The sequence below is a fragment of the Bubalus kerabau genome, chromosome 3 (assembly GCF_029407905.1).
Source record: "Bubalus kerabau isolate K-KA32 ecotype Philippines breed swamp buffalo chromosome 3, PCC_UOA_SB_1v2, whole genome shotgun sequence".
Lineage (NCBI taxonomy): Eukaryota > Metazoa > Chordata > Mammalia > Artiodactyla > Bovidae > Bubalus > Bubalus kerabau.
The window spans coordinates 106,874,585-106,897,758 of NC_073626.1; the positions used below are offsets into that span (position 1 = coordinate 106,874,585).

A 23,174-nucleotide genomic window follows, 5' to 3' on the forward strand; every position below is an offset into this window, starting at 1 on the left:
GTCATCAGCTGAAGTCATGAGATGGGATGGGACATTTTTTGTAGGAAAGATTATTTTGGACTTCTTATTATTTCAGTGAGAGTCAACTCAATATATGGTTTACATAATGAACAAGAGTCAACCAAACTAGCTTAGTCATACCTTATAGCAAAGCAGGGTAGGGGGGCACTAATAGTGGGTAAAACAGAGCTAGTCTTAGTCAGAAATTGTTCAATAAAATGTGGCTTTCTCATCTAATTCATTGTAAGAGTCAAGGCTTTTTTTTTTTTTTTTTTAGCTCTTATGCTTCTAGGACTTCTCTTTAGTTCTTAATTCTTTATCATATACTCTTCCTCTCTCCTGACTCTTCCAAAATTTTCTTTCTTTTCTGTGTTCTCTTGGAGGTATGCTAAGATGTGTGCTATCCTGCCTGATAAACAGATTTTTGTTCATTATATTTCCTTAATGCATAAACCTTATATGATATTTGCATTCTAATAATTAACTTTTGTTAATCCAATACCATATTCCAGAAACAGAAAACTTGTGGCAGGCCTACTTAGGTTCTTTTAAAAAATAATGCCATCATATGACATCTCTTATATGCAGAATCTAAAAAGAAATGATACAAATGAACTTATCTACAAAGCAGAAACGGATGCATAGACTTACAGAATGGACTTACGTTGTCAGGGGGAAGAATGGGAAGAAGGGATAGTTAGGGAGTTTGGGATCAACATATACACACTGCTATATTAAAAATGGATAACCAACAGGGTCCTACTGTAAAGCACAGGGAACTCTGCTCAGTTTTATGTGGCGGCCTGGATATGAGGGGGCTTGGGGGAGAATGGATACGTGTATATGTATGGCTAAGTCCCTTTGCTTTCCCACCTGAAACTATCACAACATTGTATGTTAATGGCTATATCTCAATACAAAATAAAAGTATGTAAAAAAATAATGCCTATGCCATACATCACTTTTGCATCATAGAAGTCATTCTCTTTAAGACATTGCTTCAGTCTCCTCCTTAATACAACCATCTAATCACTAAAAGTCAACTGTATTTAGTATAAGACGTAAGATTATTTGCCTTTCTTGCCTTAGCCAGATTAATTGATTTTCTAATCGTGGCATTTCAGGCACAGTGAAATGGTGGTGGGAAATTATTTTGTATGTAAAGAATTTTCTTCATTGGCAAAAGCATCCACCTACACTGCTGTCAAATCAGGTTAGTCCATGAGTATTTTAAACTTGTTAAATAAGAGATATAGATTTGGGTGTTACCGAATAGTGCTTTTTATATTGTCGTTTGAATATGGATGTACTCAGTGACCTAAGTGAGTTTATATTCCACCTCCTCCAGTTTAGATTATTTATAAAATAATTCAGGGCACTTCTTTGTCAAAATAACATATTCCATCTAGAGAAGGCTAAATCAAGTACTCCAGTCCCTGCTTCCTTTTCCTTCCCTCTTGCCCCCAGAATAGGACTATTCATATGGAAAACAAAACCCAGGCACTATTAGAATGGTATCATCTCTTATTTACTTCACAAAACAGAATACAATATGGGTTGCTGTGAAATACAAATGAACTGTAATCCTCATCAGGTTTGGAAATAATGGATTCAGGCTAACATTTCCAGAAGAAATATGAAGGCAGTATTCTAAATTTCCTATTCTTTCCCAAATGAGTTTGCACAAAATGTGTCGCTAAGAAGAGTAATGTGCCCATCACATGGCGAAATTTCCCACTTGCAAAATGAAAATGAAAAGTCTGCATTTTAGGATGGCGTATTTAAACACATGCACCATGCTGTTTGTACAGGAGGGAAAAGAAAGCTCCCCCTACTGGAGCATAAACAAGCCTCATCGCTTTCCTGCACCCCATGGCTCCGTCATATGCAGGAAGGCACAGAAACATATAGTCTTCCCATTATCCTGCACACAATCCTGGTTCTCTCATCAAAACATTCCATTTTCCTCATTTCAGTTAATTAAAGGACAGCTGGACATTTCATTATTGCACCAGCCTCAGCTCTGACTAGTTGAAATGGGGCATGGGAAGGTCTTGGTCCCAAAGATACTTTCACCCGAGACAAAAGATTTTAAAATTCATGCCTCTAAGGGAGAAATTTACAAAGAAATAAAAATAATCTTTGAAGTGTGTACATATATATGCTTGTGTTTGGTTTTCACAATACACAAGTATATATACATATGGGAAGGGTGAAATTTAGCATGGAAGAATTTTACTAGAGATTATCTATCTATCTATCTATCTATCTAAGAAGAGAGAGAGAGACACAGGCACACTTATGTGCATACTTTAAAGGTTACTTCTATTTCTTTTTCAAACATATATGAAGAAAGGAATAAAAAAGGAGTTGTGAGATTGGTGAGGTATTACTAATGGTTGGTTATTAGCATTTTATTGGCAAATCTCTAGACATGTGAAACTCAATGTCTATCTATTTTACTCTGTAAGTATAAAAAGCTACTGTAAATGTGAGAGGTTTAGAGGTTTAGAGGCATGGCCAAACTAAATATAAAAATAATTTTTCCCATGACATTATATGAGGTCACATGTTTTATCAAGAGGGCAAAGGGATTTATACTAAAAAGGACTCTAATGAAAATTTTCCTCAAAAGAATTTCTAAGCTTTTATTGTTGCAACATTTGCTGTCCACAGGAAAAACATCTACACTTAACCAAAGTTAAGAATATTTCTACTGATTCTAGCAGGATGAGGGCATTGCTGAGGGGGACATTAAGCATGTTTCCCAAATATTTTCACAGTTTTAGTGTTACTTACTTGAGAAACTTTGGGGACATGCCCTTCTCATCAAGATCGGGGCAGAGCAGGGGGTATTCTTTATCTTTGAGAAAACAATAGACAACTGGAACAATTCTTGCCTTTGGAATAGGTTTGATTATATTAATAGTTCATCATTTTTAAGACAAGGCTTATATGTTCATTCTTTTTTGAAATAAAACCTGGGTCTTGTCACTCCCTTCAGAATTAGCAATTAAGCAACACACTCTCTCTCCCCTTTAGACTAAGCAAAGGACCTGCTTTTAAAACAGCGTTAGACTCAACCTTATGCTCTGTGACAACCCGGAGGGGTGGGGTGGGGTGGGGCGTGGAAGGAAGGTTGAGGAGAAAAGGGACATATACATAACTATTGCTGATTCATGTTGTTGTATGGCAGAAACCAACACAGCATGGGAAAGCAATTATCCTCCAATTAAAAATAAATAAAAAAGGTCTCTGGGCTCTGGGCAATGGAGACTTGGTCAGCAACATTCCCACTCCTAGAAATCTGAGGTATTACAGTCGCACGATTTTGAAAGTCATACTGATTAGATTTTTTACTCAATGATTCCAAACTCGAAAGGGTTTGTGAGGATAAGGGAGTGTGTTTATGCTAGCACAAGGGGCATAGGAATAGACATTGTGCATAGAAGTTCTTTGCCCCTTTTCTTGTTTCCTATAACAGATTCAGGAGCAACTATTTTCAGGAAAATGCAGTCCAGAAACCATCCTCTACTGTTCACACATATTTTCAAGAAAATAGTATAAATAGTCACAGAATAAAAATAACTCAGACAACTTTTCCTCCTCTCAATCCTGATTTTATTAAATAAAATATAAAAGTTGCAATTTTTCTATAAATGGAAAAAATATGATTATGATCTGCAGTGAATGGGGGAAATATGTAAGTCAGATTTGTCACTTGTTTCCACCAACTAGAACTGGGTTACCTCTTACAAAGGAAGAGTGCACCTCTAAACATACTCTACTAGGTATGTTGGAACCCATAAAATTTCCAATTACTGCTTCAGAATTTATTGTGCACATATGGAAAATAATACTTGTAAAACAGAAAGGGGTTTGTGCCTTGTGCTGTCAATACTGTGAAGGATGAGGTGATTATAAAGCAAATTAACAATACTTTTAAATGTGCATTCACTTATCTTTCCAATTAAATCCTTGTTAAACAACTGCACAGACAGTAATGGCGCTTCTGCAAAGCACTGATCAAGACAGTTTTATTGTAATTTTTACTCTGTAACAATTAATCAAGTAGGCATTTTCTTTATTATTAAATTATTTAGTTAATAAATATTCTCAATTGGCTAACATATTTGTAGTTTACATGTTATTTTTGATTTTCCTACAGTGGAACATATTTGGGAATATTTCCATTTTCAAGCAGAGGGACCATTAAGGGATGTGATTTTATACATTTCTTTTCTCGAGAAGAATAACTGAACAAGAGAAGTCCTTGAAACTTTAAACCATTCAAAAGTCCTATTTCAACCCCCCTTTTTTTTTGTAAGGGATGCAAACACATTGCTTTCAGCAGATAAGAAATGAGAGGTTTTGCTCTAAGGCGGCTCTCTGTTGGGGTAAGCGTTAAAATTAGCATTTTAAAAGTTCATTAATACGAGTTACAGACTTTTGAGTCACAAGGCTGCATTGTGGTTTGCATTTTCTTCTCTTGTCCCAGTGAAATGAAAAGTACCTGAATGTTATTTCTTCTGTAAACACACAAGGTGGTATAAACGAAGAAACATATAAAAATATCCAAGTTTTTTTTTTCATTTTTGAATTTCCAGTTTTGTAATTGGAGATTTGAATTTATCCAGCTGATATACTTCACTTTTAAAGTGCTTTAGATGGTTCTTAATATGGTCTCTTTTTGTTTCAATTGTATATTTTATATTTTAAAGTTTTTGATTGGAACAAATTTTCAGATAACTGGATTAGTATTGAGAACAGTGATCTCAGAAATTACACCTGGATTTAGGATTCAGGAGGGCTATATTAATTCAGAATTAACATATGAGAGCTACACATTTGAGCCATAAAAAGAAAATTCCAGGCACAGTTGGCTCTAAAGTTGTCAAAGTGGTATGATTTTGAGATGAGTCAACATTACTTTTTGAAAATGCCTTATGTAGAAACCTGATACCCTCACTTTTGGCTTGGTTATAGGAGTCCCCTTATATTACTCTCTTATGTAGTCAAGAGTCTGAACTAGTTTACTGAGGTTAACAGACTGTCACCTTAGAAGGTCTGAGCAGACTCTTGGGAATGATAATAAAGGTCAGCAGAGAGTATCAGAAAAGGGAGAGGGAAAGGAATGGAGCAGATGGTTGGGTGCTGCGAGTATGAAAGTGGAGAAAGCAGGCTTTGGAGGCGTCAGTGGTGAGGGCAGAATGGCTTGAAGGCTCTAAAGGCACATTTTGGTCCCTCTGCACTTTGAGATGATTGACCTCAGTTTCAAGTCAGACAGCTCTCTGGGGGTAGAAGTGCAACGCTGATGCCAAGGCATATATTCTCCTGGCTGAGTATTTGGCAAGCAGAAATCATAGGCTCTGGCAGGGACAACTTTACTTAGGGCCTATAATGTACTTGGCACATGATGGGCATAATGGGAAATCCATAAGTAAGCGTGAAGCACATTTCACTTCCCAGAATCTAACGGTCAGGAGAGGGAGAAAGATACGATGCAAAATAGACTAAAACCACTGCTGAACCACAGGTACACAATGATACAGGAACACAGTGGAAGAAAAAGCTAATTTCTGTTGAGATTGATCCCAGGAATCATGAGAGTTGTCTTAAAGAGATGAAGTTACCAGTCAGCAAAACCAATGATGGTGTGTCTCTTGCTCAGAAAGACAGATCTGCTGTTCCTTCCATTGAGACCAATCAAATAATAATATGTACACATATTTCTATCCCTGTGTCTGATGGGACATTGAATTGAAACATCTCGAGCATAGAAAGGAGACAACCCTTATGGTTGTCAGAGCATTAAAGGAATGATTTAACTAGAAGGGAGAACAGGCCATTCACAAGAGAAAAATGTAGCAGGGAGTGGGGAGACCACAAAAAAACAAACAATCTGGAAAAATGTAAAAGATGAGATGGTGAAACAGCAAGACAAACTGCTATTTAAACAACATTATTCTAGTGAGTTTTTTAGGATCTCATGGACATTATGTTAAGTAAACTATCAGACACCATGCTCACCCTGAGAGCATCCAAGATGGAGACCAGGTTTTTGAGGACTTTAGCTGGGCTTTAAATCCATTTCGTCTCTAGATTACCATGAGACACACTGCCTTCTCAAAATATCACTTGAATGAAACAAATGCAAGTTTTAGCAGGTCATTTAAACTCATAGGGACTTTCATTCATCTATAAAGTGAGCAGCTTTTTTATACAGATATAGTGAGAGAGCACTGAAAATGCTTTAGAGAATCAACTTCCCTTGGCAAGTTCTAAGGGTGAGCACCATTCTCTTAAAGTGAATTTACACAACTCTTTTAAAACAAAGCATGTATTTCTTTTGTTATTTCAAAAGAAATATGTGTTAACTGTGTGAAGTTAGAACATGTTTTAGAAAAAAGAAAGACAATAAAAGTCACCAGTTCCTAGTCAGACATTTTGTGCATTTCTTGCCATTGTTTCTAGAACAGAGTTTGGCAATATGCAATGAAATAGTCCGTTTTAAGAGTGTTCTCTAGCATGTGTAAAATACTTCTTTTTCTTTTTGAAGGAAATATCCCAACTCTGGATCCGATCAATATATTAATTAAGATTCTATCCATTGCAAGAGAGCTTTCAAAGTGAAGCAGGACAGACAGACTTATGGTCTCTGCTCTTAAGGAGTGTTCAGTGTGTTGAGAAGTAAGATATGCATATAATCCTTGCTAGTAATATATGACAACACACACAACATGAGATTTCTGTGGATCAACTAGCTGAAAGTGCAAACATATAATTTAAAAGGAGCAGCAATTCCTGAGGGTTGGGGTGATTCAGGGAAAAAGCTGAGTTACATTTAAATAATCCAAGGAAGATATGAGATTAGCCTTTTATCAAATGTTCTTTCCTTTTAAAAAACACACACTTCGTTGTATTAAAATAGCTATCACCATTAGGATGGTTGTCAGGGACGCATTTCGATATAATTTCTGATTCTACAAGCATACCCTGAAGATATCATGGGTTTGATTCCAGACCGCAGCAGTAAAGCAAATTCCACAATAAAGTGAGACATACAAATTTTTGGCCTTCCAGTGAATATAAAAGTCATATTTATACTCTACTGTAGTCTATTAAGTGTACAGTAGCATTATGTCTACAAAAATAATGTACATACTTTAATTATAAATACTTTATTGCTAAAAATTCTAACCCTCAGCTGAAGTTTCAGTGAGTCATAATTTTTCTGTTGGTGGAGGGTCTTAATGTTGGTGGATGCAGACTGATCAGGGTGGTGGTTGTTGAAGGCTGGGTTGGCTGGGGAAGATCTCTTAAAATATGACAATGAAGTTTGCCATGTTGATAGACTCTTCCTTTACAAACAAGTTGTCTGTAGTTTGCAGTGCAGTGCTATTAGATAGCATTTTACCCAGAGTAGAACATCTTTCAAAATTAGAGTCAATCCTCTCAAACCCTGCCTCTGCTTTATCATTTAAATTTATGTAATAATCTAAATCATTTCTGCTATTGCAACAATCCTCACAGCCTGCTCACCAGGAGTAAATTCCACCTCAAGAAACCAAATTCTATGCTCAACAATAAAAAGCAACTCTTCATTCATTCAAGTTTTATCATGAGATTGTAGCAATTCAGTCACATCTTAGGCTCCACTTCCGGTTCTCTTTCTCTTTCCACTGCATCTTCAGTCACTTCCTCCACTGAAGTCTTGAGCCCCTCAAAGTCATTCATGAGGGTTGGAATCGACTTCTCCCAAACTTCTACTGATGTTGATATTTCCAGTTCTTCCCATGAATCACTAATGTTTTTAGTGGCATCTAGAATAGTGAATCCTTTCCAGAAGGTTTTCAATTTACTTGGTGTAATTCCATCAGATGAATCACTATCTATGGCAGCTATATAACTTTATGAGATATATTTCTGAAATTATAAGGCTTGACAGTAAAAATTACTCCTTGCTCCAAGGGCTGCAGAATGTGTGCTGTCAGCAGGCATGAAAACATTAAGCTCATTGTCCATCTCCATCAGAGCTCCTGGGTGACCAGGTGCATTGTGAATGAGTAACAATATTTTGAAGGAAATCTTTTTTTTTTCCTGAGCAGTAGGTCTCAACAGTGGGCTTAAGAAATCAGTAAACCATGTTGTCAACAGATGTGCCGTCACCCAGGCTTTGTTGTTCCATTTACAGAGCACAGGCAGAATAGATACAGCATAGTTCTTAAGGGCCCTAGGATTTTCAGAATGGTAAATGAGCTTTGGCTTCAATTTAAAGTCACCAGATCATTAGCTTCTTATAAGAGAGTCAGACTGTCTTTTGAAGTTTTGAAGCCAGGCATTGACTTCTCTATGAAAGTCCTAGATGGAATCTTCTTCCAATAGAAGGCTGTTTCATCTGCATTGAAAATCCATTGTTCAGTGTAGCAGCTTCATTAATTATCTTAGCTAGATCTTCTGGAAAACTTGCTACAACTTCTATACCAGCATTGGCTGCTTCATCTTGTGCTTTCATGTTATGGAGACAGCTTCTTTCATTAAATCTCCTAAGCCAACCTCTGCTGATTTAAGATTTATCTTCTGCAGCTTCCTTATTTGTAAGTCTTTATAAACTTGAAAAGAGTTAGGACACCGCTCTGGTTTAGGCTTTGTCTTAAGGGACTATTATGGCTGGTTTGATCTTCTATCCAGACCACTAAAACTTTCTCCATATAAGCAATAAGACTCACTTTCTTATCATTTGTGAATTACTAGTTTCCCTGGTGGCTCAGCTGGTAAAGAATCCTCCTGCAATGCAGGAGACCTGGGTTCAATGCCTGGGTTGGGAAGCTCCAGTGGAGAAGGGATGGGCTACCCACTCCAGTATTCTGGCCTAGAGAATTCCTGTATAGTCCATGGGGTTGCAAAGAGTTGGACACCTCTGAGTGACTTTCACTTTCAGCCTTTCAGAGTTGCACTTTAATTTTTTTTTTTTTTAAACTTCTGTTTGCATTCACAACTTGGCTACTGATGCAAGAGGCCTAACTCTCTGCTTGTCACAGGTTTTGACATGCCTTTCTCACTAAGCTTAATCATTTCCAGTTCTTGATTTAAAGTGAGAGACACATGACTCTTCTCTTTATTTGAACACTTAAAGGCCACTATAGGGTTCATAATTGGCCTGCTTTCCATATTGTTGTGTGTTAGGGACTAGGAGACCCTCAGAGAAGGAGAGAGACAAGGGAATGGTTGGTTGGTGGAGCAGTCAGAACAAACACAACATTTGCGGATTAAGTTCACTGTTTTACATGGGCGCCATTCACAGTGCACCAAAACAATTACAACAGTGACTTCAGAGAGAACTGATCACAGATCACCATGCTGCTGCTGCTGCTGCTAAGTCGCTTCAGTCATGTCTGACTCTGTGCGACCCCATAGATGGCAGCCAACCAGGCTCCCCCATCCCTGGGATTCTCCAGGCAAGAACACTGGAGTAGGCTGCCATTTCCTTCTCCAATGCATGAAAGTGAAAAGTGAAAGTCAAGTCGCTCAGTCGTGTCCAGCTCAGTCGTGTCCGACTCTTCGAGACCCCATGGACTGCAGCCGACCAGGCTCCTCCGCCCATGGGATTTTCCAGGCAAGAGTACTGGAGTGGGGTGCCATTGCCTTCTCCACAGATCACCATACCAATCATTATAATAGTAAGTTTGAAATATTGTGAAGATTACCAAAATGTAACACAGAGACACAAAGTGAGCAATTGCTGTTGGGAAAATGGCATGGATAAACTTGGTACAGGGTTGCCACAAACCTTTAATTTGTATAAAAGGCAGTGTCTATGAATAATAAAGTGAAACCCAATAAAATGAAGCATAATGTAACATTTTCCACTATAACTGATTCATCATTTCATGTGATTAACTCATCTCTAGAGAACAGATGGTCTTGCTTAAAGTCAAGAAAACTGGCCTAGGAAGGCTAAGTGACTTGAGCAAGAAAACACAGCTAGTAAGAGGTGATCCAGAAACCCGTAAAAGTTATCTAACTCCTAGACCTCAGTGTTCTTATTGTACCTAATGGCTTAAAAGAAATGGTTCAAAAGACACATGGAAAATAAGACAAATTAGAATGTGGAGATTACCTCATGTAAATCATTGACCATTATATCTTGACTGACCTACTGCAATTACCTCCTAACTGTTCCCCAGTTTCTACCCTTGTCCTCTACAGTCTATTCTTCTCATAGCAGTCAGAATGATTAAAAAATAAATAAATAATATCAGATCATTCTGTGATTATCTGCCACCCCCCTCCACCCCTTGACTGTCTATTGAATTTATTTATTTATTTTCAGTCTCCTCTTTCACTTTCATCAAGAGGCTTTTTATTTTATTTATTTATTTTTTAAATTTTTTAAAATTTATTTTTTTCTCTTTTATTTTTTTTTAAATTTTATTTTATTTTTAAACTTTACATAATTGTATTAGTTTTGCCAAACATCAAAATGAATCCGCCACAGGTATACATGTATTTTTAGAATGAAAGGCAAAACGTCTTATCTTGATTTGCAAGTGTTTCCATGGGTGGCTTTGCCCATCTTTCTGACTTCCATGTCCTGAGGTCATACAAACCCTGATTCTCTGGGGCCAGTTTTCCTCCGCCTGGTCATTTCTCCCTCCACATCTTTGTGTCTTTCCTATCAGGGCAAGTATCTACTCAGATGGCACCTCCTCAAAGAGATCTTCACAGATCATCGAAAATGAGGACCATCTTCCTCATCCCTTCAGTTATTCTCTATCATGTCACTATCTTGACTCTTGGCTTAGCTAGTAAGCACCTTGTATATTTGATTATTATCTATCACTTGACATCAAAATGAATACTTCCCCAGATCTTGACTCCTTTGGGCTCTTCTCAGTACTTAGAAGAGACCCTGACTCATAGAAGGTTTTTCAGTAAATATTTTTGAATAAATAAATCTCCATTTCAAGTCATCCTTAGGCAAATTAAAGTCTTATTCTATTCTTTAAACTAATTTTCCTCACTTCTTGATTCTTATATACTTTTAAATTTATAATACTTTTGGGGGTGGGGCATTGCAAGACCAGGAAAGCCCCTTGCAGTTTCAGCCTTGAAATTTGAGAGGTGGCTTTTGGCAGCCTGGCAGGGGGCTGGCAGAGCCTTGGCAATGAACAGTATCACTGAGAGGAATCACACTGTGGACATTCACATAAGTAGACGACAGTTCTAATTGTGGTCTTACCACCTGGGTTGAGAGTTGCCCATTGTTTAGGCAGTTTTTCTTGGCCTATTGGGCCAGGATGTTAGTGCTTGCTCTGGTCTTCCATCTTAACAGCTGCCTCTTCATTTTGCCAAGTCTTTATTATCTGGTCCATGTTGGACAATCAGATTATGACCTCATGTGGAGGTAAGAGGTAGAGAGAAGTTGGTGGTTTATCGGGTCGACTGGACATAAACTTTCAAACTCTGAAGATTTTTTTTTTGCTTGGGGTTATATAACACTTTGGCCCTAAGAAGCCTGGTAGTCTATTCAGGCCTAACCATCACTGGTGGTCCAACATTATTCATTAATTCACTTAAGGAATTAATTCACATTCAGCAAAAACCTACTTGAAGGCTATTATGTTCTAAGTATAGTGAGAACTGGAGGGTTACTTAGGAGAGCAAACCAGGCAAATCTTGCTTGCATAGAGGTTACAGTGTAGAGGGGGAGGGCAGTAACTGAAGCAGCAAATAAAGAAGCAAGGCAATTTCAGGCAGTATGTGTGGTGAAGAAAACAAAACATTGGGCTGAAGAGTGTATGGGTGAATACAGTGCAGGCATGTTTCAGACGTGTTAGTAATGGAAGGTCTTGCTGAAAAGATGATTTGAATGTGAGAAGAGTGAGTCCGGTAGGGACTGGAGGAAGCACATTTCAGGTACACAGGAGCAGAATCCAGAGCCTTGGGAAGGAAATGAGCTTCATGTGTCTGAGGAAGGAAGGAAGGAAGCCAGGGTGGTTGGAGAATAGTAAGATGAGAGACAGGGACACAGTAAGATCAGAGAGATAGGAAGGAAAAAGAATCTGTGGGGCCTGCAGATTCTAGGAGTTCCTTATTAATTTACATTGAATAGACCAACAGGTTTCTTGGCTATTAGATTCAAATATCCATGGAAATATAGGCTCCATGTCAATGAGAATGTCTTTTGCTGTATTCGTTGCTGTATTTCCAGCATCCTCCTTGTTGCCTGGCACATAGTAAGAAGGTTTTGAGTGTCTGTCAATGAACAAATGATGTAAAAGCCAAAATCTTATTTTATGAAGCTCACTTCTCACTTCCGTATCAATTCTGATGTCTCAGGAACCTCAGAGAAGAGGCAAGTGGACAGGCATACCTACCACTCCATCTCCAGTAGGCCATGAATGTGAGGGCATATCAGGAGGATGATTTTGAAGTCCACATGACTCTAAGTCACTCAGATTTTCATCTGATCATTGCTTCATCCCTAACTTTGTAAACTTTGGATGTTTCTCTTCAGGGAGTTCATGGGGACCTGAAAAAGTTCCTCCCTGCCTCTATACTTGTTACGTTTTCTTTCTAGAAGAAACTTTGAAGTAATGAGAATACTTTTTTTTTTTCCCATATAGCATACTTTTGTTAGGAAATGCTTTTCAACTACATGGAGTGCCTTGAAAAAGAGGTGCCATATGTGAGTCACTGAAGCCAAAATTATCGGCAACAGGGACTTTCCTGTGTGAAAACAAAAACCAAAGCATACTTTCAGAATTCAAAATTCAGTGCATGGACTTAACAAGAGTAATACAATTAATTTCATCCCTAGTTAGTCAATTCTGATTTTCTCTCTACTTTGTCATTTCCAACATTCTGGAGAGCCAAGATGGCAAGCAAAGTAGAACCACTATTTCCTATAGCATGCCTGGCTTGCCCAGTAGCCAATGACATGCAGTAAATCATCTCTCCTCAAGCTTTTTCTCACTGAGGCAGAGAATGGGAATTTGGGATTTTTTCACTCTTTATTTGTGTCCCATGATTTTTTTATCCAATCTAAATTAAGTGTTAATTTATAGGAGTCTGGGAGAAAATAAATGCAAAATATCGCTTGAGTGTTCTTCACTGAGACACCTAAGAAGTAGAACCTAACACAATGTACCTATGATACCATTTGGTAGGAGTTTATCAGAAGTTCATCATTCTTGTGTTTTGCACCAAATCTTTATTTAACCCATAAAGAGTATTGTGCACGTTGTTGTACTGGGGATACAAAAATGAATCAAACTTACTACCCTCCATGAAGTCACAGGCAGTTAGGGGTTATTTATTGAAAGAACACTTGAAAATGAGGTTTCCTTTTATAAGAGTCCCACAGACTGGACATCAAGAAAGTATAGTAGCATAATAAGAAGTGGTTTTTGGTTCTTTGATGTTAAAAAGAAGAAAATGTCTCTCTCTTCCCTCCCCTACAGTAAATTGAATCCAGCAACCAGTGACATATTCTTTGGAGTAAGTTTAAAGTGGGTTCATTGTCTGGCTTTAAAACATATGACCCTTGTGGCCTTAGAAAAGCTACTCAGTCTTTCTGAACCATGATTTTCATGTATGCATAATGTGGATAATAAAGTTTATCTACCTAGCAAAATTCTCTATGGATTAGAGATAATTCTAGCTTTGCATACCTGCCATGTAGTAGATTCTCAATAAGCACTAGCTATCATCAGCGTTAGTATTATTATGTTACATTTTAAAATATTATTTACCCTTTAGTTTTGTTAGCAAATCCTTAGACACAACAATTTTCCTTTTCATTTATTCCAGAAACTACAATATTGGAAAAGGATTGCAGTTATGAAAAATGCCAGCAATTTTAATCATATGAATAATATACATGTTATATTCATGACATTCATTTCTTAGTTACATTCTAAATCATGACTCGGACTTCATAAAAGTTAGTTAACATTATTATATCAATCAATAGTCAAAGAGAAACCATTTATCATTAGAAATTGCTTAACAAAAAAGGGTTCACAGTCTATTTCTACTTCTCTTGAAAATACATCTCACATGTCTTATGGTTTGTAGGTCATGTTTTCTCTAAATATCCAGAATAAAACTAGGTGGACATTGCACAGGGGTTCCCAGACCTGGCTATGCACTTGACTCAGCTGGAAAATTTTTCTTTGAAAATGAATATTCATAGCTCTAACCTCAGCCTTTTGCATCAGAGTTTTTATGACTGAACTTCAAAAATCAAATATGCAGGGCAGGAATAGAGATACAGACATAGAAAATGGACTTGTGGACACAGCGGGGGAAGGAGAATGGGGGACGAATTTGGAGAGCAGCATTGAAATATATTCATTACCATGTGTAAAATGGATAGCTAGTGGGAAGTTGCTCTATAAGACAGGGAGGGCCTCGTGCTCTGTGATGACCTAGCAGAGTGGGATGGTAGGTGGGAGGGAGGGAGGCTCAAGAAGGAAGGGAGATATATATATATATATACACACATATAGCTGATTCACTTTGTTGGACAGCAGAAACACAACATTGTAAAGCAACTATACACTATTTTTAAAAATAAATAAACAGTGGCCATGATCTGTAAAAAATAAATAAAATAAAAAAACATAAAAGGTCCCACTACTTGATTCTTGTGGCAGACAGACTTTACAATGATCCCTGATTATCTCTTCCTCCTTGTGTTCATGCCTTCTGTAATCCCCTCCTCTAAGGTATGGATAGGAACCACAACTTGCTTCTAACCAACAGCATGCACCAAAGGTGTTGAGTTATAACCTTTTTGATATCTTACAAAAGAGTATAACTTTGCTTCAGCCACTGGTCTCTGTCCCTAACTGCTCTGATGAAGAAAGCTGCCACGTTGTGAGATGGTATATGAATATATGGGGAGGTCCACAAGGCCTTTGACCAACAGCCAGTACTGTTGAGGCCTTAAGCTCAACAACCTATAAGGAACTAAATCCTGCCAACAACCATGGGAGCTTGGAAGTAGACCTCTCCCCACTTGAGCTTCCAGATCAGGGTCCATGCCTGGCTGACACCTTGACTGCAGTCTTATGCAGAATTCAGCTAGTCTACCTCTGACCCACAAAAACTGGGAAATTATAAATGTGTGTTGCTTAAGCAGCTAAGTTGCTGGTAACATTGTTACCCAGCAGTAGATAACCAATACAATTTTGAAACATAGTCAGGGCTGGGAACCAATGCTTTAGACTTTGTTTAGAATAGAAGTAAGTTCAATGTTTTTTTCTACTAATTTTTAATGACTATGCATTAATTCTAATAATAATGATAAATGATGATGATGGATTTTTATAAATATCCATAGAGGTTTGCTTGAAGATTGGTAGTTGCACACCTCTGACCGGTCTAATTTCTGGACTCAATTTTTTGACCCAGTGGAAAAAGCACAACTAAAGTAGATCTGAAAATTTCAGTAGAATTTACTCCTCCTCTCTAATGAACATGAGGATATTCTTTTGGAATCTGGAATTTCCCAAAAGCCTTTGGATAAGATAAAGCTAATCCAGACTTCCTATGAATTTGGCTAGGTATGAGACAAATCACTGGATAGTCTCTAAAGAAAAATAATATTATTATCATCAGAGAAAACTCAATCATGTGGAAGCCAAAAGCCATATTTGATTATTAATATTTAGTATCATGTTATTATTAAGACAATTAAGTAATATTGATTTGATTTCAAGTAACCACTTGTCATCTTAATTAAATCTAATACTGATTATCATTGCTTGATTCAGAGTTTTTAAAGTCCTTACATTTTCATTATTATTCCCATTTTGGAAATGAAGAGTCTGTGATTCGAAGGGGTTAACGTAGTTTTTATTAGACTAACAAATAGCTTGGAATGAAGATAAGGAGGCAGTTTCATCGATGCTGACCCAGTGCTCTTTCCTGACTAGATGATCTCTGTCTTTGATTGTTTCACCACAGAGTTAAGTCAGTTCCTTATTGCTTGGTATATAATGAATTATAAAATATAGTTCACAATAAATGAATGGTGTGATTTGTTTAAAAATAAGTAGGTAGAATTTGTTTACTTTAAACACTAAACATATTTGAAAGTTATTATTCGAATATTACATGAAACTAAAAACTTTATAAATATATGTGCATGTGAAGATCTTATTGTTTCAACCTCTGTGTTTAGCATTACTTACTAATAACAAATACATTTTCTTAAGCAGCTAGGAAGCAATACAAGCTTTGGCATCAATAGTCTTTGAGCCCTCTGACTCAATGTAGCTGAAAAATGAGGTCTGAGAAAGTTTCCAAAGCCCTGAATGATGTTAGAGTCTGGCCCTTTATGATCAAGTGATCTTTTCAGCTTTAATGGGAAAAATAAATCATTGTTAAAAGATAATCTTGTCACATGGAAGCCAGAAAGGTGCAATATCAATGATTCAACTTACCAAAAAACCGCCCTGTGGAATGGATAAAGCAAATAACACAGTTTGTTTTGTTGTTGCTGTGGTTGGTGATGAGAGGGGAGTGGGCTTAAGGAAATACCTCGTTTTAAAAATAATAAGAGGGCAATATAAACTCTCTTAATAGAAAAATGAATGGACTTGATACAAGGGCTATTTTATGAGAACAGAACTAGAAGTTTTGAAATCCTTTTCCAGATCTTTTCCTGTTTCATCCAATTGCTTATTTCATGGTGAAACTGCCAATTGTTCACATTCTTTCTCGCTTTCCTCTTCTCTTATTCAATTTTTGATGCTGCAAATAATATGAAAAGCACCAGGATAGCTACTAAAGTTAATGCTTTGCTTTCTTTTGCTTTGTGGTACAAATCTATATAAAAGTAGTTTAGATATAGCTGGCAACACAAAATTGTTCCTCTAATAGTTTATTTTCAATGGAGCTTATTCTTAGCATGATCAAAATAAGCAAGTTCATCTCTTTAAGCCAATATTTAATTTGGATTATTATGCCAGTAAGGTCTGGGTGAATAAAGATATGCAAAGTATAAGACTGTAAATTAATGGGAAAAAATCTTCTTCCATTTTAAAATAACACACATACAATCGTATGCACACACACACGTACACACACCCACATACCCAATTAAGATTCTTGGCCATGGAGATTTATGGCATTTATATATTTTGTTCCTCTGGGTGTGAAAAAGTGAAGGAGGGTGTCCCTGAGAATGTTCCTTTAAATTATTTTTCTATATATGGAAAGCATGTCTAAAATTCTGGTAAGAAGTAACTTCTTCCAGTTCAGAGAAATGCTTAGAGGGAAGATTTGTTATGTGTACCAAGAAACACCAGTTTGGAAAACGCTCAATCAGTTCTTCTCTCTGTGCCTCACAGTCCTCTATTGTCTCACAGGCTCAGGAAGTTTTGCAGTTAGTATTTTCCAAAAAGAATGCCAGTCTTCCTTGTCCTTTTTTTTTAAAGAGTGAAAGAGAGCATCTAAGTAATATAAAAGGGAGTCTGAACTGAATTTAGAGTTTGACCAATAAGCCCGATGGGCAGCTCAAACCAGAATTCTGGTGTCAAAGGAGGGGGTGTTCAGATTGGTGGGATTTTTAAGACCCACTTTCAGAAGTTCTCAAGACAGTGATGCAGCATCCTCAGTACTAAAGTCTGTCCTTTGTAAAAGGACCCCCACACAAGTCGCATCACAGATCATTCTAAAGAATCAACGCAGTGTCACTGGCTGATGATAAGTTGACATCTAAGATCACAGACTAGTTTATTTGATCATAGACTAGTTTCTACAAGGGGCTGCCCTTGTAGAATGGAGGAGAAGCATCAGCAAAATGTCACTGAAAGTTGTCACCAAATATAACAAACGGAAGAGCACGGCTCACTAATGCATCAATAGCCAGTGAATCTAGAGTCTTTCATGACTCTTTGTGAGGGTCGCAACAGAATCTGTGATAGTTTCTTGTTCCAAACATAGATACATGAAGCTCTACTGGGAATGGTAGCATCAGGCGTCAGACTTCTTCCTAACTGTAGCATTTGGCATTTTCCCAGGCATTTCTCTTTCTTGAAAAGTTTCAGTCAAACTCCTATGACAGTACTTGTCACTTACAAACACCAGAAAATAGAAAGCCACTAAGAAGTGGATAAAACATGAAGAGACTGATCTTCACTTTTGTAAGGAGGTAATAAAGAATCAATGAATGGGCAAAGTCAAACCCAGCAGTGGTTTTTGGCACTGGCTCTGAGACACAGAGCTGTGGGATCTAGTCCGAGCCCTCTCACTCACTTGTTTTATGACCTTAGGACATTATTTAACATTTCTGGGTCTCAGTTTCCTCACCTTCAAAATGGAAACAGTAATAACCCACATTCTATGGAATGGTAGGACTAAATTAAATAAGTAAAACACTTGGTAGAGTGCCTGGCACATAATAAATTATGAAAATATGTTAGCTACTTTTATAATAATAATTATTATTATCCTCATCATTACCAGTTACAATTAGGAAATGCTTTTCAAAAGTGATCACTTTGAATTTAACTTGTATGCCATCTGATCTGGAAGTATAATAAGGGTATCCAATTCCTACTGATTTAGTGAATCAAACAAAAAACCAAAACAAATTGAACCATTCAACTGGTGTATTTAGAATTGCTGATGATTATAGCATTCAAGAAAGTTAGTGAAATACATAAATTGCAATTAAACTGTTCTTGAAAATCACCAAAATCAGTTTTCATTTGTCTAGTCTAATGGTGGGTAGGGCTTATTCATTTAAAAAATATACATTTAGAACCTTCTGAAAAGGAAACATTGTGGAATGTGAACATGGAGGAGATAAAAGGTGTTAATACAGAGAGGGTATGCCAAAACCAGCTATGCTCTATCTTAGAATACAAAAAAGAATGCATTGCATTCACATATCCCGTTTTGCTTTTCAAGGAATTATCACTGGACTGCCACTTTATTGCCTTGCACATGCGTGCAAACACACACACACATATTCACTCACATACATAGACACACAGAGAGGAAATCACAATGATGTACACATTCAGTCTCTTTGTATCCAGCACTGATTCTCTCCTATGTCAGCTCTGTTGTCAGCAACCAGCATGTAGAAGGGGAAGGTATGGTGTTAGAACAAATGTTACAGCTCCATTCCTGTAATTTCATTCACAAGATAATCTGATTAGTAAAATTTGAGGGAGACTGGCATATCTTTTGGGCTTCCCTGGTGGCTATCTTTTATCATCTAATCAAAAAAAAAAAAAAAAGAACACAACATAGCTTGGACAAAATCATTAGTATCAAAGGTTCTAATACAGCATAATTTGTGCTGAGTGTATTGCATTCTGACAGTGCTATAAACCAGGGAGACAGTTTACTGACAATTCTGTGCTACCAGATACCAACTCAGGCCTCTGTCCAGCTTTACATTGTCAGCTTTCATGGAAACATGAGCAGTTACACAGGCCCAGAGGATGCTGAAGTTTTTCAAAAGATGAGATGGACAGATTTCATATTTTCATTGCAGATTTTTTTTTGTCTTTTCAAACTGCTGAGCATAATTTTTTTAAAGGCAGGAAATGCAACTAGTGTTTGTTTCTAGCATGGCTTCTGTTTTGAGATTTCTTCTTTGTAGAAGAAATGTGTTGCCCAGCTGTCTAGAATCCCAATCAGGATATGGTTTTTGTATGAAATATATTACAAGAATGATTTTAGCTGGTTATAAACAAGAATGGTTATAAAAAGCTGGGGCTATTTTATCCAATTTTTATCCACAGAGGGGGTACTCTGGTTCAGGCCAATGGGACCAATACGAATACATAAGGTAATGTTCAGTTCTGCCTTCTGCCCATGAAGGACAGTAATTCTGAAAGACAAAAGTACATATTAGTGAGCAAACAGATTCTTAGTTACAGTGTAAGTGAAAGTAGCTCAGTCGTGTACAATTCTTTGTGACCCCATGGACTATACAGTACATGGAATTATCCAGGCCAGAATACTGGAGTGGGTAGCCTTTCCCTTCTTCAGGTAATCTTCCCAACCCAGGGATAGAACCCAGGCCTCCCACACTGCAGACAGAATCTTTACCAGCTGACTCACACGGGAAGTTACAGAGATGCTCAGAAATAAGAAGCACGTGGCCACTGGCCAAAAGCATTGTAGTTAACACTTAAAAGCATGCTTCAACCCAAGCTGAACTGCTGGGGAGGTTAATGCTTCTTAGTATTAATACTTCTCCTATTTGCAACACACACACACAGACAATATACAACAGATATTAAAAGCTCCCTGCATGGAGACTCCAAGAGCTACTGGTTAATGAGGGTAGATACAAGACTTATTTAAATCCTACCTTTTTAGGTGTATAGAGATTCAGGGAGGAGACAGATATTTCAAACAGTATGCTCTTTTTTCTTATTCCAAGACTTTCAAATTGTAATGCTTCTGAAATATAATCACTGAATATATTTGATAAAATTCTCTTTAAAAGAATGGCATTAAATATCTGGGTCTTATAATAGATGGAATTTTAGAAGTTAGATATGCTTGTACGAATGCAAATTTAACTACCCAGCATAATGGGCACCCAGAGAAGGAATCTGACTGAAGGAATGTTGCAAGCTCCCTGGAGAAAATGATTTATAATCTGAGCCTTGAAGAATAAGGATAAATCTAATGAGACAGGAAGTTTTTGTATGTGGGATAGGAAGGAAAAGATAGGAGGATATTGAAAGTAGATGAAAGAGTGTATGCAAAAGCATTAAGAAATACAACAGCATGTAAATAAGGAAGTACAGTTATGAATGTATTGTGAAAGAAATTCTGAGGGCCTGCATCTGGCTAGAAGTAGGTGGGAAGCCAGATTATGAAGACTGTATAAATTCTCCTGAAGGCAATTAAACACTGTTGACTTTTTAAGTGAAAGGGAAACTTAGATGTACTGAACAACTACCATGAGTCTGTTATGTTACTAAGGGAATACCACATCTTATCTCATTTCATTCTCATAAGTATTTCCAAAGCACCTCCTTCCTGTTTTTACAGATAAAAAAACAGAGCATAGGAGAATTAAATAGATGCCAAGGACACAAGGAGAGAGTGTCTCGTTTTTATCCCACATGTATAACTCTAAACTTACGAGCTATCTGTAATAACCTCTCAAGATGTTTTCATCTTTTATTTTCTTCAACACTTCCTAATTATTATTTTTTAAATTCTCATCTTTTTTAAGAGAAAGTTTAGGTTTACAGGAAAGCTTAATAGAAAATATAGTTTCCAATATACCCCCCTTACATTTGTCCACTCCCCCACCATTTCCCTTATTAGTAAGATCTTGCATTAATGTAGTACATTTGTTACAACTGATGAGCCAATATTTATAAGTTATTATTAATTAAAGTCCATAGTTTTCATTAAGGTTCACTCAGGGTTATATATTATTTAGATTTTGATAAATGTATAATGACATGTCTCCACCTATACAGTATCAAACAGAATAGTTTCATGGCCCTAAAAATCCCCCATGCTCACTCATTCTTCTCTCTCTCCCCTCAAATCCTTTACTATCACTGATCTTTTACAATCTCAATAGTTTTGCCTTTTCCAAAATGTCATATAGCTGAGATGATATAGTATATAGCATTTTCAGACTGGCTTCCTTCACCTAGCAATATGCAGTTAAGTTTTCTCCAAGCCTTTTCATGACTTGATAGCTCATTTCTTTTTGTCAGTAAATAATATTCCATTATAGGGATGTTTTATGGTTTGTTTATCTAGTCACCTATTGAAGGAAATCTTGGATGCCTTAAAATTTTACCAATTATGAATAAAATTAATGAAGATATTTTGTGCAGTTTTTTTGTGTATGAACATAAGAAATGAACTCATTTGGGTAAATACTAAGGAGTACAACTGCTGGGTAATAAGGTAAGAATAAGTTTATTTTCATAATAAACTGCTAAGGTATTTTCTGAGTTAGCTGTACTATTTTTCATTTCTACTAGTATGAATGAGAGCTCCTGTTGCTCCACATCCCTGTCAGCATTTGGTGCAGTGTTTTAAATTTTAGCTATTCTAATAGGCTTGTGGTAGTATTTCATTGTTGTTCTAGTTTGTAATCCTTTGATGATACATGTATTTCACAATTTTTATTGTTTTACTTACCTATTATATATTTTCTAACATTTTGTGATTTTGACTCTTACATTTCCCACTATTCATTTATTTATTCAATTATCAACATATATTAAATGTGTATTATATGTCAGCAACATTTTTCAAAGCTAGTTTATTTTTTTTTTACTCATTATTCTCTTCTTCATTTTAAGTTCATATTTTACTTGTTATTTATTTCACACAATGTATTAGCTAGTCCTTTTTATTGTACTCATCTTCAAATAAACTATATTCATAATACACACAGCAGAGAGTGTGAAATATTGTTAGAGACAAAACTACTTGAAAAAAGGTCTGAAGTAAAGAAATCACTTACCTTGGTTGACGATAAATCTTAACTTCTGTATTGTTGCCAGATTGCCACTAACACGATATATTCCATCAACATCTAGACCTGAAAACAAAAGGGCATGTTTTTTATTCACTCTTTTAAGAATGAGATGATAAAAGGAAGATAATAATTATACTATCTCTTCCTCACCGAGAAAACAAAATTCTTTTTCCTAAAGCAAGTAGTCTTCAAAATTTTAATCCAAATAAACTAATCGTTAAGTTCAGTAACAGCTAACCATCGACAAACTTGATTGTAGTTGAACCATAGAAGAGCAGTAGGTAGCATGGAATTTCACAGTATAGTTATGATTCATTCCCAATGACAGAAATCAACCTGAGGGTACCGTAGGCAGAAGAACCTTCATGTATATGTGTATTATTGACCCTTGTTGGAAAGATAAAGTAACCCAAAGTGTTTGTGAAGTTTCCCTTCCTTAAAAATTCTTCCTTCCTTCTCTGCCCTTTACTGCTTTCTCACTTTTCTTTCTCCTTTTCTTCCCTTTCTCCTATTCATATTCTATTCTTACTCTGTTCTATTCTATTCTATTCATTTTATTCTATTCCTAGGGATTCCAATTCATTTCTATTTAGTTTCATTTTCTTTTTCATGCAGTCCCTATGGCATAACATGTATTGCTCTGATTATTTGAAACTACAGAATGAAAATT

General features: G+C 36.6%; 1 protein-coding gene across 1 annotated transcript in view; it reads right to left on the bottom strand.

Moving 5' to 3' along the window:
- Positions 1–23,174, bottom strand: part of ARHGAP15 (Rho GTPase activating protein 15) — a 700,001-nt gene that overhangs the window by 194,381 nt on the left and 482,446 nt on the right. The window contains exon 11 of the mRNA XM_055572678.1: positions 22,490–22,567. Coding sequence (XP_055428653.1) covers positions 22,490–22,567 — 78 coding nt within the window. The remainder of the gene's footprint in view (positions 1–22,489; positions 22,568–23,174) is intronic.